Source organism: Tachyglossus aculeatus, chromosome 7 (genome assembly GCF_015852505.1).
Source record: "Tachyglossus aculeatus isolate mTacAcu1 chromosome 7, mTacAcu1.pri, whole genome shotgun sequence".
Classification (NCBI taxonomy): domain Eukaryota; kingdom Metazoa; phylum Chordata; class Mammalia; order Monotremata; family Tachyglossidae; genus Tachyglossus; species Tachyglossus aculeatus.
In genome coordinates this window covers 19,663,010-19,686,828 of record NC_052072.1, presented here as the reverse complement: position 1 = coordinate 19,686,828, position 23,819 = coordinate 19,663,010, and the positions used below count along the sequence as shown (strand labels likewise).

At 57.3% G+C, this 23,819-nt stretch overlaps 2 protein-coding genes across 3 annotated transcripts; one reads left to right on the top strand and one right to left on the bottom strand.

The window, feature by feature from the left end:
• The first annotated feature begins 1,293 nt into the window (after positions 1-1,293).
• Positions 1,294-7,809, top strand: SMPD2 (sphingomyelin phosphodiesterase 2). Of its 2 annotated transcripts, none has more exons than XM_038749517.1 (11): positions 1,294-1,410; positions 2,934-3,011; positions 3,643-3,739; positions 3,843-3,919; positions 4,178-4,271; positions 4,510-4,599; positions 6,195-6,277; positions 6,695-6,827; positions 6,928-7,032; positions 7,130-7,268; positions 7,406-7,809. In XM_038749517.1, exons 2-11 carry the CDS (start codon positions 2,962-2,964, stop codon positions 7,807-7,809), a joined length of 1,272 nt encoding a protein of 423 aa, XP_038605445.1. In that variant the 5' UTR covers positions 1,294-1,410; positions 2,934-2,961. The 2 variants fall into 2 exon arrangements, with proteins under 2 accessions (XP_038605445.1, XP_038605446.1); XM_038749518.1 differs by lacking the exon at positions 1,294-1,410 and adding an exon at positions 1,752-1,791.
• An 86-nt stretch (positions 7,810-7,895) lies between these two features.
• On the bottom strand, positions 7,896-23,486 carry MICAL1 (microtubule associated monooxygenase, calponin and LIM domain containing 1). The gene is made up of 26 exons (XM_038749516.1): positions 23,449-23,486; positions 22,499-22,593; positions 21,374-21,744; positions 21,004-21,211; positions 20,684-20,788; positions 20,391-20,495; positions 19,305-19,460; positions 17,760-17,860; positions 17,341-17,598; positions 16,984-17,099; positions 14,482-14,608; positions 13,232-13,316; positions 12,992-13,139; positions 12,506-12,696; positions 12,292-12,383; positions 12,049-12,090; positions 11,712-11,852; positions 11,363-11,519; positions 11,094-11,155; positions 10,674-10,986; positions 10,475-10,560; positions 10,040-10,153; positions 9,747-9,840; positions 8,588-8,693; positions 8,422-8,495; positions 7,896-8,117 (listed from the first exon to the last, which is right to left on the bottom strand). Exons 3-26 carry the CDS (start codon positions 21,629-21,631, stop codon positions 7,966-7,968), a joined length of 3,291 nt encoding a protein of 1,096 aa, XP_038605444.1. The 5' UTR covers positions 21,632-21,744; positions 22,499-22,593; positions 23,449-23,486; the 3' UTR covers positions 7,896-7,965.
• Between the last annotated feature and the right edge of the window lie 333 nt (positions 23,487-23,819).

The following is a 23,819-nucleotide window of genomic DNA, read 5'->3' as shown; positions in this document are numbered from 1 at the left end:
CCGCTGTTGGGTAGGGACCGTCTCTGTATGTTGCCAACTTGTACTTCCCAAGGGCTTAGTACAGTGCTCTGCACACAGTAAGCACTCAATAAATACGATTGATTGATTGAATGAATGAATGAATACGATTGAGTGAATGCATGAATGAATGGCTACGATTGAATGAATGAATGGTTACGATTGAATGAATGAATACGATTGAATGAACGAATGAATGGCTATGGTTAATGAATGAATTACTATGATTGAATGAATGAATGGCTACGATTGAATGAATGAATACGATTGAATGGATGAATGAATGGCTAAGATTGAATGAATGAATGAATGAATATGATTGAATGAATATGATTGATTGAATGAATGAATGAATGACTGGCTACGATTGAATGAATGAATACGATTGAATGAATGAATATGGTTGAATGAATGAATACGATTAAATGAATGAATGAATGAAAGGCTACGATTGAATGAATGAATGACTACGATTGAATGACTACGATTGAATGAATATGATTGAATGAATGAATGAATGAATGGCTACGATTGAATGAATGAATACGATTGAATGAATGAATACGGTTGAATGAATGAATACGATTAAATGAATGAATGAATGAAAGGCTACGATTGAATGAATGAATGACTACGACTGAATGAATGATTGAATACGATTGAATGGATGAATGAATGAATGGCTACGATTGAATAAATGAATGGCTACGAGTGAATGAATGAATACGATTGAATGGATGAATGAATGACTATGATTGAATGAATGAACGAATGGCTACGAGTGAATGAATGAATGGATGAATGAATGACTATGATTGAATGAATGAATGGCTACGAATGAATGAATGGATGGATGAATGAATGACTATGATTGAATGAATGAATGAATGAATGGATGGATGAATGAATGACTACGATTGAGTCAAGGAATGAATTACTACGATTGAGTGAATAAATGACTACGATTGAGTGAGTGAATGAATGAATGACTACGACTGAGTGAGTACGCGAATGAGTGAGTGAGTGATTGAATGAATGATTGAATGAACGAATGATAGGGCCGCTTGTGTTTCTTCTCCCTCCCTCCGGGAGGCGCTGTGGAGTTCCCCTGAGGCGGCCCCCCCGCCCCCTCCCCCGCTCCCCCCCCCCGCTCCGCCGGGCTGCCGGGCCCCTTCCGGGGAAAAGACTACAATTCCCAGCATCCTTTTCGCGCGCCCCTCCTTGGCGGCCGGGCGGCCGGCGCTTGGAGCCCAACTCCCAAAGGGGGAGCGGGCCGCCCGAGGTGACCGGGGAGCCGATGGCGGGGGCCTGAGGGGATGATGCTGCTAAGGCTGCTGCTAAGGCCAAGGCCTTTTTCTCTCTGGAAAATCACTTTTTAAACTCCCTCAACAGGTGGGGTCCGGGCCCGGGACCCCCTTCCCCCCCGGCTCCCCGGAGGAGCCCCGCCGTTTCCCCCCTTCCCAACTCCCAAGAGGCTCGTGCCCTCTCCAACGGTGGCCCCAGCCCCGTCTCCCCCTCCCTTTTGTGTCCCCCCCCTTGTCCCTCCTTTTGTGTCCCCCCCCTTGTCCCTCCTTTTGTTTGTCCCCCCCTTTGTCCTCCTTTTGTTTGTCCCCCCCTTGTCCCTCCTTTTGTTTGTCCCCCCCTTTGTCCCTCCTTTTGTTTGTCCCCCCCCTTTGTCCCTCCTTTTGTTTTTGTCCCCCCCCCCCCCCCCCCCCCCCCCCCCCGGTCAGCCATCTCCTCCCCGGAGCTCCAGAGAAGCAGCGCGGCTTAGGGGTAAGAGCCCGGGCTTGGGGGTCAGAGGTCATGGGTTCGAATCCCGGCCCCCCCCCCTTCATTCACTCAATCGTATTTATTGAGCGCTTACTGTGTGCAGAGCACTGGACTAAGCGCTTGGGAAGGACAAGTTGGCAACATAGAGAGACGGTCCCCCCCCCCAACAGCGGGCTCACTTGTCAGCCGGGTGACTTTGGGCCGGTCACTTCACTTCTCTGGGCCTCAATTCCCTCATCTGGAAAATGGGGGTGGAGACGTGGGACAATCTGACCACCTTGTGTCCTCCCCAGCGCTTAGAGCAGTGCCCTGCACATAGTAAGCGCTTAACAAATGCCATCATTATTATTATTATTATTATTCTGTGGGCCTCAGTTCCCTCATCTGGAAAATGGGGATGAAGACCGTGAGCCCCACGTGGGACAACCTGATGATCTTGTATCTACCCCAGCGTTTAGAACAGTGCCTGGCACATTGTAGGCACTTACCAAATACTGACATTATTATTATTCCAGATGTCTGCCCCGGGGCGGATCCCTTAAGGACCAACCACCTAGGCGGATCCTTGGCCTGCGGGGACCATGGCCTCTTGAGTAATAATAATAATAATAGTGTTGGTATTTCTTAAGCGCTTACTATCATCATCATCAATCGTATTTATTGAGCACTTACTATGTGCAGAGCACTGTACTAAGCGCTCGGGAAGTACAAATTGGCAACATAACTATGGGGAGGTACAAATTGGCAACATTACTATGTGCCAAGCACTGCTCTAAGCGCCGGGGAGGATACAGGGTGATCAGGTTGTCCCACGTGGGGCTCGCATTGTTCATCCCCATTTTACAGATGAGGTAACTGAGGCACAGAGAAGTGAAGTGACCTGCTCAAAGTCACACGGCTGACAATTTGTGGAGTTGGGATAGGCCCTTGCGGGGGGGGGTCTCCCACGGCAAGGAGAGCCAGCCAGGATGGATTTCCCCGAGCCCACTCCATCCCCTGGGAGGAGCCTCCCGAGTTTGCCGTCACCTGCCCGGCCCTGCCCAGTCCTGCCCAGTCCTGCCCTTCCTCCTGGAAAAAGCCCGAAGCTCAGATGAGACAGTTTCCCCTTCGACCTCAGCCCCTGCTAATCCCCTCTGCTCCCGCAGGCCCCGGACCCCAAAGCGCAGGCCCACCATGGAGCTCAGCCGTGCCCTGAGCCTGCGGGTCTTCGACCTCAACTGCTGGTGAGTGAAACGGGGGTGTTTGAGAAGGTCGCCTGCCTCACCAGACATCTTGGGGTTGGAGTTTGGGGAACAGGAAAGCTTCTTTCCCTTCCTGCCCCCAGTCACAATCTTGGAATCTCAACAACATCGCCCCAGGGGGCTACTGGTCGTGGCTGACCCCAGCCCTGGGAGGACCAGGGAGAGACTGGTATGGCCACACAAGCCCTGACCCTGAGAGGGAGCTGGCTTTCTCTTGCCCAAGGCCACTAGCCTCTGTCCCTGGTCCCCTGTCCTCGGCCCTAGGCCTTGTCTGTCTCCCCTCCTCTAGACTGTAATCTCACTGTGGGCAGGGAACGGGTCTGCTTATTATTGTGTTGTACTCTCCCGAGAGCTTAGTACAGTGCTGTGCACGCAGTAAGTACTCTCCCGAGAGCTTAGTACAGTGCTGTGCATGCAGTAAGTACTCTCCCGAGAGCTTAGTACAGTGCTGTGCACGCAGTAAGTACTCTCCCGAGAGCTTAGTACAGTGCTCTGCACACAGTAAGCTCTCAGTAAATACGATGGAATGAATGAACGAATGAAAGGAGCCGGAGCAGAGTGGTGGAGGGGGCAAAGAGGTGACACCCCTTTCTTCATTTCCTCCCCCTTCCAGGGCCATCCGCTACCTGAGCCAGCGGCGGAAGGAGCGTCTGCAGCGTCTCACCGAGTTCCTGAGCCAGGAGCACTTTGACCTGGTGCTGTTGCAAGAGGTGAAGGGTTAAGGAACGGTGGGGGTGTCCACGGGCTGGGGGGCTGGGGTGAGCGCCGAGCCAGAGCCCCCCACTACCAGCGGCCCGTGCTGTTTTTCCCCAGGTGTGGAGCGAGCGAGACTTTGAGGAGCTGAGACGGAAGCTCTCAAAGACGTACCCCGCTGCCCACTACTTCCGGAGGTGAGAGCCCTTCTCCGCCTCCCGGGCTCCCCCGTACCCCTTTCCGTCCTGAGCCCCCCACCTTTCTGCCTCCCAAGGCAGCAGCTTGGTGCTCCGCTGCCCCACACCCACCTCGGTGAACTTTGAATTGTCTGCTCTAACTGATACTAAGGTCATCACGATATCAGGGCGGGTGGCTGCCGTGGGGGAGGGGGATGGGGCGGGGGGGGAAACCGAGGAAGCGGGGGTGCCACGTTGAGAGCGGGGTCTGTGTTGCAGTGGCATCATAGGCAGCGGCCTCTGCGTCTTCTCTAAACATCCCCTCCATGAGGTGTTTCTGCACCCCTTCACCCTCAATGGCTACCCCTACATGGTGAGTCTGACCTCCGATCCTCTCCCCAAGCCCTTCCATAAGCCACCCTCTCCCCTTTGTCCCGTATTCCTCCCAGGATCAACCGGGAACTCCTTCACTGTTCCCCCTCCTGCTTCCCCACCCCACCCATGGCTCTTCCGGGAGGGCAGGAAGGCCTAGAGTGGGCAGGACTTCCTCCCCCAGGAGCCGCTGCCGGGGGGCCCTCCGCAATCCTCCCGAATGCCCCATTCTCCCCCAGCTGCAGCACGGAGAGTGGTTATGTGGAAAAGCCGTGGGACTGTTGGGGCTGCAAATCGGCACACTCCAGCTGAATGCCTACGTCACCCATGTAAGTGGGGAACCGTCTGGGCACAGAGGCCTGGGGGCTTGGGCTCAGAGTTATTATTCTAATAAGAAGAATTGTAGTTTGTGTTAAATGCTTACTTTGTGCCAGACGCTGCTCTGACCGCTGGGGTAGATCGTCAGGGCGCACCCAGGCTCATGGTCTAAAGGAGGAGGGAGCGCAGGTATTGAATTCCCATTTGGCAGATGAGGGAACTGAGGCACGGAGAAGTTAAGTGACTTCCCCTGGGTCACACAGCGGACAAGGTGGTGGAGCCAAGATTAGATCCCAGACACAGCTCCTGTCCCGCGTGGGGCTCGCCAAGTTGAAGGGAGGACAGATATTGGAAGAATATCAGGGAAGCAGCGTGGCTCAGTGGAAAGAGCCCGGGCTTTGGAGTCAGAGGTCATGGGTTCAAATCCCGGCTCCGCCAACTATCAGCTGTGTGACTTCGGGCAAGTCACTTCACTTCTCTGTGCCTCAGTTACCTCATCTGTGAAATGGGGATTAAGACTGCGAGCCCCCCGTGGGCCAACCTGATCACCTTGTAAACTCCCCAGCGCTTAGAACAGTGCTTTGCACGTAGTAAGTGCTTAATAAATACCATTGTTATTTTTATTATGTTGAGTCCTCACTTTACAGATAAGGAAACTGAGATGCAAAAAACGTAAGTGACTTGCCGAAGGCCACACGTCCTCCGAGCTCTGTTCGAGAAAGAATCCCACTCTGTCCTCCCTAGGTACAAGTCTGAACGTGCTAAAATCCTGAGCCTGGCCCAGGACAAATAGCAGCACAAAAGCGGGGTACGCTTGGACCCACCCTCCACCACCCTGTGACCAATCCGCTCTGCAGACTTCGCGGGGGGAGGGAGGAGCGGTTCCTTCCCGCGGGCCGGTGGCCTCGGTGGTCCCAGTGTGTGCCCAGCTAACCTACAGGCCAAGGCGCTGAGGAGTCACGACAGGGCTTGGGGACCGGGGTGGACCTGTTTCATCTCCTCGACACATCGGGGCTTAAGCAGTGTGGCGTAATGGATAGAGCTTGGGCCTGGGAGTTAGGTCATGGGTTCTAATCCCGGCTCTGCCGCTTATTATTATTATTATGGCATTTGTTAAGCGCTTACTGTGTGCCAAGCACTGTTCTAAGCGCTGGGGAGGATACAAGGTTATCAGACTGTCCCACGTGGGGCTCCCAGTCTTCATCCCCATTTTACCGATGAGGGAACTGAGGCCCAGAGAAGTTAAGTGACTTGCCCAAAGTCACACAGCTGACAAGTGGTGGAGGCGGGATTTGAACCCACGACCTCTGACTCCCAAGCCCGTGCTCTTTCCACTGAGCCAAGCTGCTTCTGTGTGACCTTGGGCAAATCACTTTACTTCTCCGTGCCTCAGTTACCTCATCTATAAAATGGGGATTGAGACCGTGAGCCCCACGTGGGACGGGGACTGTGTCCAACCTGACTTGCTTGTATCTACCCCAGTGCTTAGCACAGTGCCTGGCACATAGTAAGCACTTAACAAATACCGTAATTATTATTACTTTAAAGGCAGGCCTGATCCACGGAAACACGCTGGTCGCTCTCTCTCCCTCTCTCCCTCTCTCAGCTCCACGCCGAGTATGACCGTGAACGGGACTGCTACCTCCCGCACCGAGTGGCGCAGGCCTGGGAGCTGGCCCAGTTCATCCAGTGTGTGAGCCCGACGTGGGAATGGGGAGGAAAAGCCTTGCCCAGGCAGTGAATCCAGCTCCGGCCCCTCTGCCCATGGGTTGCGGGAGGGGGTTCTCGGCCTGAACCGGGGCCGTCGGGGCCCTTCCAGGCCCGGTCTGAGCCCAACCGAACGTGGCTGTGTGTTGACGTCGGGGGCTGACCCCACCATGGAAAAAGCCTGACCCCCATGCCGACCAAAGTGGGAGGAATTGGGGAGGCCGGGGGATGAGGGAGGGAGGCTTCCCCTTGACTGTGGGCCTTGGGCTCAGGCCATGCTCCTCGTTGGGGCCTGGTTTTCCCTCGGGTTCTCTGAGGTAGCTGGGATGGGAGTGGGGTTGGGGACAGGTGTCCGAGCTCAGAACCTCTCCCCCTCACCACCCTCCGCTCTCCCCGAAGCCACACCTCCAAGACGGCCGACGTGGTGCTGCTCTGCGGAGACCTCAACATGCATCCTGAGGATGTGGGCTGCCGCCTCCTGCGGCGTTGGACCGGGCTGCTTGATGCTTACTGCGAGACCAAATCCTTTGAGGTCAGCGCCCACCCTCTCACCCCGGCCCCGCCCCTCCTTCCCTCCCTCTGCTGACCCCTCAACACCCTGACCGTGGCCACTGAGTGGATTGCCCCCTCAGGGATGTGAGAGAGGCTTCACTTTGGTGCCCGAAAACTACTTCGTCAACCCCAGGGAGTTGGGACCCTTCCCGGAGGGCATCCGCATCGATTACGTGCTCTTCAAGGTGAGGCCCTGCCCGGCCGAGGGCCCGGGGTGGGGGCCGGCGGGGGGAACCGGTTCTAAGAGGAGGCTTGGGGTGACCCTGCGGCCCCTTTCCCCAGGCTTCCTCCGAGCTCCATATATCCTGTGAGACCCTCCGGACCACTACAGGCGGGAGCACCTCGTACTCTGACCACGAGGCGCTGATGGCCACTCTGTGCATCCAGCCGGGCCCCGGCCCCGCCGCCCAGCTCAGCTCCAGTGAGTCACGTCTCCCCTCCCCTCCCCTCTCCTCCGTCCCACTGACTCAACTGAGACTGCCCTCCTCCCCTCCCCTCTTGACCCTGCTCTCCTTTCACGCTCCTCGGCCCTGCCACCCGTCTCTCCCCTCCTTGCAGACGAGCCGCCCTTAGTGGACGTGCTGAGCGAGGCGCAGGCGGAGCTGGGCCGGGGCCTGGCCAGGGCCCGGCAGCGAGGCACGGCCACGGCCGGCCTGCTGGGGCTGGGGCTGGCTCTGCTGCTCGGGAGCCTGCCGGCCGGGGCCGCCTCCTGGGGACCCTGGTGGTCCTGGCTCCTGCTCGGGGCCCCCGGCCTGGCCCTACTGGTGGGGGCAGCCGCCCGCCACCTATTCTACACCTACGAAGCCAAAGCTCTTGGGGAAGCGGAGACCGAGCTACAGCTGGTGATAGAGATCCTGGACCGCAGCGCCAGCCCGGACGAGGGAGGGCCGGGGGCCTCCTGGAAGGGAGGGGATGGGACCAACCCCAAGCTGGACGGGGGAGCTAAATCAATAAAGGATTAACTGGCCAGGAGCCCGCGCCGCCTCCCTGAGAGAGGGGGTCCCCGCCTACACGACTCACAGCAGGCCTCCGCTCCAGCAGAAGCCTCTTTATTGTAGACGCCACGCCGACCCCGGGTGGAAATGGTTCCAGGGGCCGAGGCTCCGGACGAGGAAGGCCTAGCTCCGGCCCCCGGCCCCCGCCGGGGGCAGCTCGCTCAGCCGGCACTCCTCCCGGAAACAGATCAGGGCGTTGCGCTGGTTCACCACGTCCAGCAGCCGCTGCAGTATCTGCTTCTCCGCCTGTCGCTCAGCGTCCGTCTTGAGGGCCTCTGTGAGGGGAGGGCGGGGGGGAGGGTGAGGCAGGGAGGAGGCAGCTGACATAGACCCCCCCCCCCCGCCCCCATCAACCAAACAATGGTGTCTGTTGAGCGCTTACTATGGGCCGAGCACTGTACGAAGCACTTAGGAGACAACACTATCATAGAGTTGACACATTCCCTGCCCGCAAGGAGCTAACAGTCTAGAAGGAGAGGCAGGCGTTAATAGAAATTACGGCTACGTACAAAAGCGCCGTGGGGCTGATGTTGGGGGAACAGAGGGAGCCAATCCCATCCCATCCACCCCGATACTCGCCTTCTCGCTTCATGTGGATTCGCAGCTCCTGGTCCAGCTGGCACTGCTCCTCTTCCAGGCGCAGCTCCTTCACCCTGTGGGTCGAAACGGTGTGAAGAAGCCCCCGGGGGGACAGCTCACCCCTGCCCAGGCCCCCCCACCCCACCCCCGTGACCCTAGGGCTTACGTGATCATGAGGTCTGCCTCTTCTGCCAACAGCTTGTTCTTTCTCTGCACCAGGTGCAACAGCTCCTCCACCCCCGGCATCTTCTGTGCCTCCGAGGAGTTTGGCACTGCAGGACACAGGGCCGGGAGTTCAGCCGGGGAGGGGCACAGGACAGGGGGTCCGGGGGAGGTGAGGGCAGGGTACCTCCACAGGTCAAGTTCTCCCTGTGCTCAATTAATCATATTTATGAGCACTTAAGGTGTGCAGAGCACTCCGCTTCGGAGAGTACAATATAACAGAGTGGGTAGACCTGTTCTCTGCCCACAGCGAGCTTATAGTGGAGAGGGGATGACTCGCATTAAATTATAACTATCTACACAAGTGCTATGGGGCTGAGGGAGGGAAAATCCTCATGCAAGGGTGATGCAGAAGGGAATGAGAAAAGAGGAAATGAGGGCTTAGTCAGGGAAGGACTCTTGGAGGGGATGTGCTTTTTTTATTTTTTAGGGTATTTGCTAAGCACTTACTACGTGCCATGGACTGTTCTAAGTGCCAGGATAGATACAAGGTAATCAGGTTGGACACGGTCCATGTTCCCTTCTAGACTGTGAGCCCGTTGTTGGGTAGGGACCGTCTCTATATATTACCGACTTGTACTTCCCAAGCGCTTAGTCCAGTGCTCTGCACACAGTAAGCGCTCAATAAATACGATTGAATGAATGAATGAATGTTCCACATGGGACTCGTCTTAGTCCCCATTTTACAGATGAAGTAACTGAGGCACAGAGAAGTGAAGTGGCTTGTCTGCTTCGTGATCGCGAGCAAGTGGCAGAGCCGGGATTAAAACCCAGGAGCTTCTGACTTCCGGGTCTGTGCTCTAACCACAAGGCCGCACTGCTTTTCCTGTGCTTTTCGTAAGGCTTTGAAGGTGGGGAGACTGAACTTCCGGCAGGCAGGAGTGGGTAAGGAGTGCCAGGCCAAAGCCAGGATGTGGGTGAGAAAGGTTTTGGCAGCAGTTCGGAGAGAGAGGAAAGGGCAGATTCTAGTGATGTTGTGAAGGTTGAGCAAACAGGATTTAGTAATAGTTGGGGGTTGAATGAGAAAGATGTGTCAATGATCACGCTCACCCCAGGACACACCTGGACCCAGGTAGAGGCCTGGCCCTTTGGCTTTTACTCACACTCCTGCTTCCTCAGTGCCAACTCCTGCATCACACCTTTCGCCTCCAACTCCCGCACGGTATTTTCTATCTCATCCAGGCGCCTCTGGATGGCCTGAGAAATGGGGTGCCGGAGGATAGGAGAGGAGAAGGGTGGGGACATTTGTGACCTGTCAGGTTCGAGCAGGCGAGAGCAGCGATCCTGCCAGCAAAGGGCACCTTCCCCTACCACTCACCTCCATCCTGCTCTAGTCCAAGGCCCTGAGCCCCCCTCCCTGCCCCTGTCCACCCCAGCCCTCCACCCTTAGCCTCACCTGAGCTTGGGAGAACCTCTTCCTCTGCTCCTCCAGGGCCCTACGAATCAGTGTCCGCTGCCAAGTGGGGTACCGCCTCTGTGGGTCTGAACTCCCAGCCGCGGTCAACAGGCCCTGTGGGCAACCGGACAGCTCAAAAGAAGGGCCAGCCCACCTGCCTGCCCAGGACCCGTGCTGGGGAGGAAGCGTGCAATGGTTGCCTTCCTGGACGGCAACCCGATGGTTCGGATGGGACACCTCCCAACCCCCACATTCCCTCTAGTGAGCCACTGTGGACCACTCAGCATGAAATTGATCCAGTCCTCCTTGAACTTTCTGGACTAGCAAAAAAGGATTCAGAGAGTCCAAGGGGACCAGACTCAGTGGCTAGTTCCAGGTTGGGTTTGGGGACGGTCATTAGTCACTACTGGTCCAGGGGTGCAGTTCCTTCTTCACCTGCTCCACATCCCCACAGAGATCCTCCTCCTCCTCCTCTTCTTCCTCCTCCTCCTCCTCCTCGTGGTCCTTGTCATCCTCTTGCCCTGTGGGGGCAAGACCCAGATCCATCTGACTCGAGAGAGCTCACCTTTCCCTCCATCCCTCCCTTCCTCCCCGCTGGACTGGACACAGATCCGTCTGGGCAGTGCTACATTACCTGGCAGACCCAAGCCGGGCATTCCCAGGCTGGGCACCCCCCAGCCCCCAAAGCTGCGCTCCAGAGCGTGGCGGGATTCGACCACGATGCTGCGGGGAGGCTTGGGGGGCGGGACCCCGGGGCACGGGGCCGCGGGGATGTCATTCTGCGACTTGGGGCCAAAGTTCAGTGAGGAGAGCTGCCTGCGCTCGAGGCTGGAGAGTCTGATCCGCCGGAGTGGGGGGCAAACCGGGCCGTCGGGGACATCGCCCGCCTCTGCGGGTGGCGAAGCTGGGGCTAGGGACTCCGTCGTCTCCCCCTCCTCAGGGGGCTCCTGTCCAAATCAAAGTTGATGCCAGGGCAGAAGTCAGGCCCTACATCCGCCCGCTAGCCTCTCTAGAACCCTAGTTGTCACCCACCGTGTTTGCCCGCCGTGCTCACCTGCTCCCCAGTGGGGACATCACTGCCGGCCGGAGGAAGGTGCAAGGAGCAGTAGAAGTGGCCTGGGGGCAGATTAGAGTGGCCATCGCTGTTCCCCAGCCACCACAGCAGACTCCCCTACTCTGACCGAGGTTCCAGCCCAGGGCCCCTGTCCAGTCCCCCAACCACCCTCCCCCGATCTGGGCCCTGAGGGTTCTGGGAGCGTGGCTGGTCGGTCACTCCTTCAGCACCCTAGGCACTTGACTGGGAGCCCCCCTTGCCGTCCTCACCGTCCCGGGGGTCCTGGCCGTAGTTGCCAGGCCTCAGCTTGGCCTCACAGAAGTGGCAGCGAAAGCAGTTGCTGTGGAAGAAGCGGCCGTCGGCTCGGAGCTGCTCCAGGATGTACAGGTGCCCCCCGCACAAGGAGCACAGTGCTCCTTCCCCAGGCTGAGGAGGAGCAGGAGGAAAAGGAGGGGAGAGCAAGGGGAGGGCCCAGGTCAGATGGCATCTGCTGGAGGCTGGGATTCAGAGGTGGGTCCCCTGCTCCCGAGGCGGAAGTCCCCCAGACCCAGGAAAATCAGTCCCCTGCTCCCCGTGTCAGGTTTGCCTCCCGCTCCTCCGGGACAGCGGCACTCTCACCTCACGGTCGGCCGCGGCCGGGTGACCTGGGGGCTCCGGCAGGGCCGGCTCCAGGGTGGGAAGACACCCAGGCTCAGGCTCGGTGGGGAGGGCAGCGGCACTCAAACCGGTGGGCAGACTGGTGGGGCTGGCTGCAGGAGCCTTGGGGGGAGAGAGAGAGACAGAGACACAGAGAGAGAGAGAGATGGCAGATGAGAACAGTTCAGACGGACTGGAGGAGGGGGAAGAGGATGGGCTGAGGAGAGGGAGTGGGAAGGGATGGTTAGGAGTGGGGAGGAGATGGGAATGAAGGGGGAAGAGGAAAGAGGGAGAATGGTGCCCCTCCCTTTAAAATCACCTCTAACCGAGGTTTCTTGCCACCTCCATCCTCTTCCTTCCCCTGAAATAACAAAGCAGCTGCCTTCAGGCCCTGCCCCCCTCCTGCCCCACTGTCCCCCCACTTCTTCTTGAGGGGTCCATCTCCCCGCTGGTCCCCTCAGAGCCCTCCTAGCCCCATTCCCATCAACCCCTCCTCAGACTTGGCTGCCTTGATTTCTACCCCCCACCGCCACACACCCAAGAGTGCACAAACACACACAACCTGGGAGCGGTTCCTCTGCAGCGTCCTCTGCAGTTTGCTGAGGAACAGGATGGCACTGGGGATCCTGGGGGAGACGGCGCTTTGGGCTGGGCCTGAAACGCAGATTATCAGCCTGGCACCAAAGGCACAGGCCGGACACGTGGCCAGCGATACACACCGGCTGGCCCCAACCCCAGCCCCCGGTCCTGCCCTGGCCTCCTCTTCTCCGCCTCACCTGGGGGACGGGTGGCCCTGCTGAAAGCCATATAGAAGTGGCTCAGGTAGGCCACAAGGCCTAGCTGATCCGTCATAGCCACCAGCTCTGACGCAGTCAGGACGGGCGCGATACCCAGCTCCTGCTCTGCCAGCTGGAGCACCCGCGCCGTGGTCTCCAGGGCCGGGTGCCCCTCCAGAGCCGAGAAGTCCCTGGAGAAAGGAGGAAGGGAGGGGATGACTGAACCAATCCTCCCTCCGCTCCCACCCTCTGGAATCAGACCCCCCAACTCTGAGGCTTGGATGAGCAGAGCCTGGGAGTGGGCAGGGGACGTTCGAGGCGGGGTTATTGGAGGAGTCATCCCCAGCCCAAACCTGGCCACCCTCCTACCCACGGTTCTCTTCCAGGGCCCCCCACTTATCTCACCCACATCCTCCCAAGGCCCCGGGTTCCATCTGTTTCCCTCCCTGTGCACTGGGCTTCCTCCCTGCCCCCTCCATCGCTTACAGCAGGTCCGGCCGCATTCGGTGTACCAGGGCTGCCAGGGCCCGCCCGTCAGCCCAGGACGACGAGAGGTCGGTGACCTGCACTCCCGGGTATCCGGCCGTCTGCTCCTGGCACCAGCGCAGCAGCTCCTTCGGGGTGACTGCCAGCCCTAGGGGAGAAAGGAGGTGGCCAGGTCCTGAGGCGGCCCCATTTAGGGGGCTGGGGAGGAAGTGGGGAGCGAGGGGACAAGGGGGACCTCACCCTGGTCGGGGGGCTCTCTGGAATCGGGCACGTCACCCCCACTCGGCTCCAGCTCCTCCTGCCCCATGTCATATAGATGCCGCACCTGCGAAAGATCCGTTTGGCCCCTGACCTCCTTCCTCCCTCCGTCCCACCCGGCCTCCCTGACTGCCACTCCCACTACAGGGAAGAGTGGACGGATTATTGGATAGGATGAGGGAAGGGACGGGCTGAGGGGAAGGACAGGCTGAGTGGGGAGACACAGGCTGAGGGAAGCAGCCAGGGCAGGGGTGGACAAGGAAGAGGAGGCCCTACTGAGAGCTGAGGCCCTACTGAGAGCTAAGGCCCTACTGAGAGCTCACCTCCTCCGGGAGGCCTTCCCAGACTGAGCCCCCTCCTTCCTCTCCCCCTCGTTCCCCTCTCCATCCCCCCCGTCTTACCTCCTTCCCTTCCCCACAGCACCTGTATGTATGTATATATGTTTGTACATATTCATTACTCTATTTATTTTACTTGTACTTATCTATTGTATTTATTTTATTTTGTTAATATGTTTGGTTCTGTTCTCTGTCTCCCTCTTCTAGACTGTGAGCCCACTGTTGGGTAGGGACTGTCTCTGTATGTTGCCAACTTGTACTTCCTAAGCGCTTAGTACAGTGCTCTGCACACAGTAAGAGCTCAATAAATACGATTGATTGATTGATTGAGTCTGGACAGGAGAACGGGAGAGGATTCAAATAATAATAATAATGATGATGGTATTTGTTAAGCGTTTACTATGTGCAAAGCACTGTACTAAGTGCTGGGGAGGTTACAAGGTGATCAGGTTGTCCCACGTGGGGCTCACAGTCCTAACCCCATTTTCCAGATGAGGGAACTGAGGCCCAGAGAAGTGAAGTGACTTGCCCAAAGTCACACAGCTGACAGTTGGCAGAGCCGGGATTTGAACCCATGACCTCTGGCTCCAAAGCCCGTGCTCTTTCCACTGAGCCACGCTGAGCCCCCAAGTTCAGGGGCTGATTCCACTGCCTACTGAGCCCCAAATTCCCACTGGGTTTGGGCTGGGCCAGACACCCACCCCCTGTCACTCCCCCAGCCTGGTTGTTCAGGCTGGAGGGGCTTTGGTCTGGCTCCTGTGGCACTGCCCCACAGGGATCAGGGTCACCAAATGCCGGGCTGCTGGGGGGGCTGGGCCCTGGCCAGAAAATCCCCCACCCTGTAGGCTTCTGCCTGGAAGAACAGATGGGGTCAAGGGGGACACGGGAAAAAACCTGGTGGGGTGCCACGGCCCGGGGATTCAGGGAAGGGTAGCGGGAGACGGGATCCAAGCTGTACTGGGCCACGGTCCGGTGCATGTTATCCGGCGACGTCTGCGATAGGAGCTGGTACACGCTCTCCCTGGTGGGGAGGACGGTAGAGTCAGGGGAGGAGAGAGGGTCGAGGGAGGACAGCGGGAAAGAGCCTTAGGTGGGGACAGTCTTGGACTGGATCGATGGGAGGGGAAAGGAGGAGGAGGAAACAGAGAGCCGGACATTTCCAAGAGGTCTTCCCTGACTAATCACTCCTCTCTCCTACCACATCTCCTATGCATTTGGATCTGTGCCCTATAAGCATTTGAGAATCACCCCACCCTCAACCCCACAGCACCTATGTACAGATCTGTAATTGATTTTATATTTACCATTCTATTGATTTTGTTAATAATGTGCATCTAGCTTTACTTCTACTTATTCTGACGACTTGACACCTGTCCACATGTTTTGTTTTGTTGTCTGTCTCCCCCTTCTAGACTGTGAGCCCGCTGTGGGGTGGGGACCGTCTCTTCTTGGCAGGAGACATTTTTCTGTTTAGGTTTTTATATTGTATTTGCAGTTCTGTAATGTTATGTACGAATCACAAGAAATTGTTCTCTTTTGCAAACGTGACATAGCACTGTGAGACCGTTGTTGGGTAGGGACCGTCTCTATATGTTGCCGACTTGTACTTACCAAGCGCTTAGTACAGTGCTCTGCGCACAGTAAATGCTCAATAAATATGACTGAATGAATGAATGAAAGTCACTTCAGCTGTCTTTGCCTCAGTTACCTCATCTGCAAAATGGGGATTAAGGCTGTGAGCTCCAAGTGGGACATGGACTCTGCTCAATAAATATGACTGACTGACTGAATGAATGAAATTATTTTAATGGCTGACCCCCTCCTCTAGACTGTAAGATCCTTCTACCAACTCTTATTGTATTGTACTTTCCCCAAGCATTTAGTACAATGCTCTGCTCTGCATACAGTAAGTGAGCGATAAATACCACCGATTGATTGTACTCTCCCAAGGGTTTAGTAAAGTGTTCTGCCAACAGTAAGCACTCAAACACCACTGATCCAGTGTATCCCCCCTTCTAGACTGTGAGCCCGTTGTTGGGTAAGGATTGTCTCTATCTGTTGCCGAATTGTACTTTCCAAGCACTTAGTACAGTGCTCTGCACTCAATAAATATGATTGAATGAATGAATACTCTCCCGAGTACTTAGTATAGGGCTCTGTCTACAGTAACCACTCATTTATTAATGATGTGTATATATCTATATATGTCTATATCTATATATGTCTATATATGTATGTCTATATATATATATGTCTATATGTCTATATATATATATATATGTATATATATATATATATGTCCCCCTCTCCATCCCCCCATCTTTCCTCCTTCCCTTCCCCACAGCACCTGTATATATGTGTATATGTTTGTACATATTTATTACTCTATTTATTTATTTATTTATTTATTTTACTTGTACATATCTATTCTATTTATTTTATTTTGTTAGTATGTTTGGTTTTGTTCTCTGTCTCCCCCTTTTAGACTGTGAGCCCACTGCTGGGTAGGGACTGTCTCTATATGTTGCCAACTTGTACTTCCCAAGCGCTTAGTACAGTGCTCTGCACACAGTAAGCGCTCAATAAATACGATTGATGATGATTGATGGTGATGATCTATAATTCTATTTATCTATTTTGATGGTATTGACACCTGTCTTGTTTTGTTGTCTGTCTCCCCATTCTAGACTGTGAGCCCGTTGTTGGATAGGGATTGTCTCTATCTGTTGCCGAATTGTGCTTCCCAAGCGCTTAGTATAGTGCTCTGCGCTCAATAAATATGATTGAATGAATGCTCTCCTGAGTGCTTAGTATAGTGCTCTGCCTACAGTAAGCACTCATTTATTAATGATGTGTATATATCTATAATTCTGTTTATCTATTTTGATGGTACTGACACCCGTCTTGTTTTGTTATCTGTCTCCCCCTTCTAGACTGTGAGCCCGTTGCTGGGTAGGGACTGTCTATCTACTGCCAAATTGTACTTTCCAAGCGCTTAGTACGGTGCTCTGCACACTGTAAGCGCTCACTAAATACGATTGAATAAATGAATAAATACCGCCGATATTGAGTGTACTCTCTCAAGTGTTTAGTACAATGCTCCACCTATAGTTAACAATAAATACCACTGATTGATTGAGAGCCAGAGAGTGGGGTTCTTGGAGGGGGTGGGTAATAATAATGATGGCATTTGTTAAGCGCTTACTATGTTGCCAACTTGTACTTCCTAAGCGCTTAGTACAGTGCTCTGCACACACTAAGTGCTCAATAAATACGACTGATTGATTGCAAAGCACTTGTTCTAAGCGATGGGTTGCGGTGGGCACGGAGGGATCAGGCTCTCCCTGTGGCTGCCCGCCGCCCGCTTCAGCGCCCCGTCCTCTGCCCGCTCCTCACCGCTCAGCCAGCACTTCCAGGGGCCCGGCGCCACTGGCCCAGCGTTTCACCATCCAAGCCGCATCCATGGCTGCCAGGAATCCTCGGGCCACGCCTGTGCCTAGGGGCCAGAAAGGCTAGGGACAGGCCAGAAGGGCTGGTCAGGCGCTGGCATCGAACCCCCCTGGACCTCCTCACTGTCTATTCACGAGCCCGCTCCAGCCCCACTCTCTAGTCACGGTCCCCTAGGCTCTAGGTCCTAAGAGCCGGAAGAATCCCCCATCCTGCCCCGCATCAAAGCGGTACTCCCGGGAGCATCCCCCCGCCAGGCCCGGGAATCCCCCTTCCCCTCCCGCAGGAGCCCCTGACGATGCCCACCTCCACCAGGCAGTCCCCCACCAGCCCCAGCAGCAGGCGGACCCCGTGCCGCTCCTGCACACGGGCGGCGCTCTCTGCCCGCATCATGCCCGTGAAGTCGAAGGCGGCGACGTCCGGAAGGCCGCGGCCGTCGAGGGCGAACTCCAGCTCTCCCAGCTGGTTTTCGGTGGCAAAGGTGGCGGCGTCAAGGGCAAAACGGCGCAGGGCCTCGGGGACCAAGTTGGCCGCATCCAGCAGCTTCTCGGTCTCGGGCCAGTCCTGGGGAGGAGGGGGAGGACTGGAAGAGGGGCTGGGGGGGCGGAATTGGGGGCCGGCCAAGACCCCCAGGCTCTCACTGCTACCCTCCTCCCGCCTTCCCAGCCCAGCCTGGACCCTCACAACCCAGCAGTCCCCCAATCACAGCAGGCTCCCCCCCAAACCTGGCGCAGAACCCCCCGTCGCAGCAGGCTCTGCTTCTTGGCCGTCATCACGAAGTAATGGGTGTCATCCTTGTAGTACACGATGTTCTCCAGCTCAATGCCTGAAACGGAAATGACGGTCCTTGTTAAGCGCTCACTAGGTGCCGGGCACCGTACTAAGTACTGGGGTGGAAACGGCAAATCAGGTCGGACACAGTCCCTGTCCCGCACAGGGCTCACAGCCCCATTTTACAGCTGAGGTAACTGAGGCACAGAGAAGCGAAGTGACTTACCCAAAGCCACACCACAGACACGTGGCGGAGCTGGAATTAGAACCCAAGACCTTCCAAGGCCCGGGCTCTACATCTACTACCCAAAGTGGCAGGGGGGTGGGGAGAAGCGGCTCGGGGCTGGAGCTGGGGAAAGGGGTGGAGGGAGCATCTTGCTCCGGGCCCTTCCCCTCGTCCCCACGGGGCCTTGGGCCTTCCTGGGCCGGTCCCCAGGAGGGAGGGTCTGAGAAGCAGCGTGGTCTAGTGGAAAGAGCACAGGCCTGGATGTCAGAGGACCTGGGTTCTAATCCCGGGTCCTCCACTCATCTGATGTGTGAGGCACTTAACTTCTCTCTGCCTCAGGTACCTCATCTATGTGTTGCCGAATTGTAATGATAATAATAATGACGGCATTTATTAAGCGCTTACTATGTGCAAAGCCCTGTTCTAAGCGCTGGGGAGGTTACCAGGTGATCAGGTTGTCTCACGGGGGGCTCACAGTCTTAATCCCCATTTTACAGATGAGGGAACTGAGGCCCAGAGAAGTTAAGTGACCTGCCCAAAGTCACACAGCTGACAATTGGCGGAGCCGGGATTTGAACCCATGACCTCTGACTCCAAAGCCTGTGCTCTTTCCACTGAGCCACGCTGCTTCTCTACTCTCAATCAATCGGATTTATTGAGCGCTTCCTGTGTGCAGAGCACTGTACTAAGCGCTTGGGAAGTACAAGTTGGCAACATATAGAGACGGTCCCTACCCAACAGCGGGCTCACAGTCTAGAAACTCCAAGCGCTTAGTATAGTGCTCTGCACACAGTAAGTGCTCAATAAATATGATTGAATGAATGAATGAATGAGCACGGACTGTGTTCAAACCGATTATTTTGTATCTACCCCAGTGCTTAGTACAGTGCTTGGCACACAGTAAGTGCTTAACGAATACCATTGAAAGTAAAAAAGAAGACTCAGCCAGTCCAAGGTCCACTGCCCAGTGGTTTCCCTGGCCTTAAGCGCCCTGCACACAGTAAGCGTTCAATAAATACAATTGAATGAATGAATGAATGGTGGTTACTCTGGGCATGAAGTGTCTCAGAGGGTCTGGGCCTTGTCCTTCTGGGCAGGCCCTCAGAGTCCCACTGTTCATCCCACTGGCCCAAGGAGGCCTCAACTCAGGGGAAGGGTGTGGGGTAAGAGGAGAGGGGTGCATAGAGGGACCAGGCCGCTGGCCTGAGGTCCTTCTGTGGCCCAGACCCCGCGGGGCTCCGAGGAGGACGCCCTGGTAAGGGGCAACACTGACCGGTGTCCTGGAGTAGGTTCCGGAAGAAGTTCTGATTGTAGATCTGGGCGACGCCGCTGATCTCGGGAACCCGCGTCTCTTCAGCCGTGCGCCTGTTCACGAAGTTGGCCGTGATGCCGATGGCCAGCTTGCCCCGCGTCTCCCGCCGTGTGAAACCTGAAGGCCGTGGGGGCCACCTAAGTCAGCATATTCCTGGGGCCGGCTCCCGAGGGTGGCCCTGGGGCAGGTGGGCAGTAACCATCAGAGCCCGGGATGCCCTGGGCTTTGCCGGTTCCCGAGGGGCCACCCTGGGGCAGATAGACAGTACGGATCAGAGCCCGGGCTTTCCCTGTACCCCAGGGGCCACTTTGGGCAAGCAGGCACTGAGGGTCAGAGCCCGGGCTTTTCCTTCGCCGAACAGCTGCTTTGGGGAAGGTGGGCAGTAATGATCAGAGTCTGGGCTTAGCTTGCACCTGAGGGGCCACTCCAGGGCTAGTGAGCAGTGACGGTCAGGGCCTGGGCTTTTTCTATGCCCAAGGAGCCACTCCAGGGCAGGTGGTCAGTGATGGTCAGAGCCAAGAGTTGCCTTGCCCCAGGCCACTCTGACACTATCTCAACGGCAGACCGGGTGAAACAGAAAGCGTGGAAGGGAGCAGCCTCCTGGTATCCAGCCAACTCCGGCTGAATTGTTGTGGGCACCAGAGGCACCAGGAAAAGCAGATAATCTGGAGGCCTTTCATTCATATTTATTGAGCCCTTACTGTGTGCAGAACACTGGACTAAGCTCATGGGAAAGTAGAATACAACAACAGACACATTCCCTGCCCACAACGAGCTTACAGTCTACTGGGAGAAGGGACACTGGAGTGGGGGCTGCTAAGGGAATGGTGGGAACAAGAGGATGATTGACCACACTCTCCTTCTGTCCTTTCCCCATTTGGCCCTGAACCAAAACTACCCCATTCTCCTGCCCTTATCCTACAAAACCAGGTGGAGGTGGCATGGGTGGGGTGGGGCAAATGTTGGGGGTGTGAAGAAAGCTAGAGAGGGATCTAGATTGTGGGCACTGGGAGGAAGGAGGGGGAGGGAGAGCACAGGGTCACTCACCCTGAGGGACGAACTTGCCCCCAGCTGCTGAGATGAGGACATCAAACTCGTACCGGGCCAGCGTGCTGGGGACGTCGGACTGGAATTCTGCCTTCCAGCCACTCCCTGGTAGGAAAGGCATCCCGACAGCTGGAGACGGAGGGCGGTCCACTCCCGGAGTGGGATGGACAGAGCCCCTGGGGTGGCCGTGGTCTAGGTGGGGCAATGCTAATGGGAGGGACACTGATCAGGAGGAGGGGAGGGGAAGGTCACCGACCCGTGGGGCGTGGGGACCACAGGGAAGATGCACTGACCTGAGTGGGTTGGGGGGCGCAGGCCGTTGAACCTGACGCCCATGTGCAGCTCAACGCCCAGAAGGAGGGCCACCTTCAGCAGGAGCAGCTGCAACTGTCGGATGCCTTTGGGGAGCGGCGGGGGGTGGGGGTGGGCAGGGGGAGCAGGTCTGTGGCTGCAACCCACCCCTCCCAACCAGAGACTTCCCTCCCCCTCCTCCCCGCCCCCAGCCAGCTCCGGGCACCCACGACCCCAACTCCAGGCTCCACTATGGCTCCTCAGTGCCCGGTCACTGATGTGGTCCCCATGCCCACCCTCCTTAGCTCCGGTGCCCACTCACTGATGTGGTCCAACGTGCCAGTGCAGAAGCGTCTGTAGAATGACTTGGCACCCAGAGCCCGCAGGTCATGAATGGTGAAGGGCCACAGGTGTAGTACGTTGTGACGGCTGAAGTCGTGCCGTTTCTCCACCAGCACCACGTGAGCCCCCAGCAGTGCCAGCTCCACGGCTGCCCTCAGTCCACAGGGCCCTGCACCCACCACCAGGCACTGCCATAGCCAAGGGGGAAGGGGGCTAGCGGGGCACGGGGCCAGGGCCAGCTCTGCTCACTCTCCCCAGCACCCTCTCCTCTACCTCACTGTGCCTCCAGGCCTTCTCCGTGCCCCTCGCCCCAAAAGATGCCCCTCCACCAGGACTCGCCCCCTAGTCACCTTGGTACTTGTGCAGGTTTGACCCTGGCTGTAGGCGGGCTGCCCTGCCCGCTTGTCCAGCTTGTCCAAGAGGTTCTTGGCACTCCAGAAATTGAGCTTTGCTTTGAGCTTATGGTAGCCTGGCAGCTGCCCTCCAGGGTCCAGCCCCAGCTGCCCACACAGGGCCTGGAAGCTACTCAGCACATCCGGGCAGCACTGAGCCTGCAGAAAGTTCTCAAAGAGGCTCTGGGCTGAGGTCTGAGAAGTGGGATCTGCCATGGGGGAGGCCGAGGCGGGCGTGGGGAGTGAGGAGGTGCTTCTTGCGGAGGGGGTCCCGACGGCTGGCAGGTGGAGAGACCACGCTGATCCAGCCTCCTCGCCCGCTCCGGCCCCTGGTGATGTGAAATGGGTACAGATCGGTCCCCTGCCCCCACCGGCCCCTCACCCCGCTCGCTACAGGCCTCAGTTTCCCAGGGGTCCGTCCTGCACTGCTAGCCAGGCCCCGCTCCCCCAGAACAGGCCGGGCCCCAGGAAGTCTGCGTGCGGCACCTGACTCACTGCGGTTGGGTCATTTCCCAAGCTTCGTTAAGCGGAAGGCGCTTGCACAGCAAACAGGTTTAGAGAGGGACAAATTTATTGGGGTGTCCCAGATCAGGAAGGGAGGGCCTCTGGCTTTTCCTTCACCCTCTGGGGGAGGGTTTCGACTCTCCGCCCTCCCCCACCGGCACTCCAGGCCTGCCCCTCTGCCCCTGGCTGGTCTCAAAGCTCCACTTAGTCCCCTCATCAGCTCCCCCATCCCTCCCCAAACACAAGGCTTCCTTTGTCCCCCCCACCCCCGGGCTGGGAGGACCGGGGGAGAAAAGTTTCTTGGCTAGCCAGGATGGGAGGACACAGAGGGGGCGAATGAAGAAAGGGGCTGGGAGCCGGGTGGACAAGGAGGGGGGCCAAACAGTGCCAGTATGCCAGAGGTGGGCAGAGGCCTCCCAGAGCCTCCAGTGAGGGTAGGGTGGAGGGGCTGGACCACCTTGACCACTAGACAGAGAGGGTGGCTGTCCCAGGCCAACTGTCCCAGGCTGCGGGAGCAGTGGGGGGAAGGGGACCGGATCCTGTCTCAGCCAACTCAACAGCGGACTGCCAGTCTCTTACCTTTCCTGCAGCTGCTTCTCGATTAAAATGAGCCCCAGCTGTTCCAGGGAGGGGACAGCTGGCGTGGAAACAGGGGCATGATCATGCGGGCACACCTACACACCAGGGACGGGGGGGCGAGTGAACTTTGGCCTGGGAGGGTCACAGGACAGTAGCTACTCCAGGACGCCCCATCAGAGTTTCCGTCTGGTCCCGGAGGAGGGAGGAGGGAACTGAGGAAGGGGGGAGAAGGGGAGGCGAGGAGAGAGGAAGGAGAGGGGTGGGGGGGAGGAGGAGGACAGGGAAAGGAAAGAGGGCAGGGAAAGGAAAAAGGGAGGAGAAGGCAAGGGGGGGGAGGAGAAGGGCGGGGAGAGGAAACGGGGAAGAGCAGGGAAGAGAGGGAGAAAGAGGGCAGGGAAAAGAAAGAGGGAGGGAGAGCAGGGAAGAGAGGAAAGAGGGAGGATGTGGGCAGGGAAAGGAAAAGGGGAGGAGCAGGGAAGAGAGGGAAGAGGGAGGATGTAGGCAGGGAAAGGAAAAGGGAAGGAGCAGGAAAGAGAGGGAGAAGGAGGGCAGGGAAAAGAAAGAGGGAGGGAGGAGGAGAAGCAAGAGTGGGGAGGAGGGGAGAAAGGGAGGGAAGAACTAGTAAATGGGGAAGGACACAAGGGAGAAAGAAGTGTAAGACAGGGGAAAACCAAAGGGAGGATGCGAAAGAGATGCAGTGGGAAGGAGGAGGAAGGAAAAAGAGGAAGAGAAGAAGAGAAAAGGAGGAGGAAGAAGCCCACGGCTTCTATCCCAGCATCCTTGCTCTCCTGCCTCGGTCCCTGACCATGCCCTGCGCAGGGGGAACCGACTGGGCGGGACCCGGGCCCGCCTCCGCCGAATCCCCGGGCAACGGAGTCCCCGAAACCCGCAGCCCCGGAGACCCCCGACCCCCTGACCCCCGGCAGAGCGAGCGTGGGCAGCGGACTTACCGGCTCCGGGGAGATGGAGGGGGGGGCCGGGCCGGGGGCGGGGCGGGGCCGGGCCGGGGGGAGGTTGAGTCAAAACGGGGGAAGGAGGAAAAGGGGGTGACGACGACGACGAGGAGGAGGAGGAAGAAGAGGGGAGGGGGCCGGGACCGGTTCCCACCGACCACTCCTGGAATCTCAGACCATCAGCCTCCCTGGGGAAACTGAGGCAGGACACCAGGAACTGGGGAAGGGGTCACTCCGTCTGCATCTCCCCCTGCATCGTATTGGTGTGACTTCCCCGGCCAAGAATCCCGGCTTTCTTGGCCCTCCCCCTAGGGTGGGGCGGGCCGGGAAACGAGGGGGTGGGCGGGCGGGGCCTTGTTGGGGTGGGG

Bases quoted from the DNA above. Each gene is read 5' to 3' on its own strand.
- SMPD2 (XM_038749517.1), top strand. From the start codon at position 2,962: ATGGAGCTCAGCCGTGCCCTGAGCCTGCGGGTCTTCGACCTCAACTGC. The intron at 3,012-3,642 runs GTGAGTGAAACG...TCCCCCTTCCAG, and splicing joins GTCTTCGACCTCAACTGCTG to GGCCATCCGCTACCTGAGCC. The intron at 3,740-3,842 runs GTGAAGGGTTAA...GTTTTTCCCCAG, and splicing joins ACCTGGTGCTGTTGCAAGAG to GTGTGGAGCGAGCGAGACTT.
- MICAL1 (XM_038749516.1), bottom strand. From the start codon at position 21,631: ATGGCAGATCCCACTTCTCAGACCTCAGCCCAGAGCCTCTTTGAGAAC. The intron at 13,140-13,231 runs GTGAGGTCCCCC...TTTCTCCCCTAG, and splicing joins CAGAGAGCCCCCCGACCAGG to GGCTGGCAGTCACCCCGAAG. The intron at 12,697-12,991 runs GTAAGCGATGGA...TCCTTTCTCCAG, and splicing joins CGAATGCGGCCGGACCTGCT to GGACTTCTCGGCTCTGGAGG.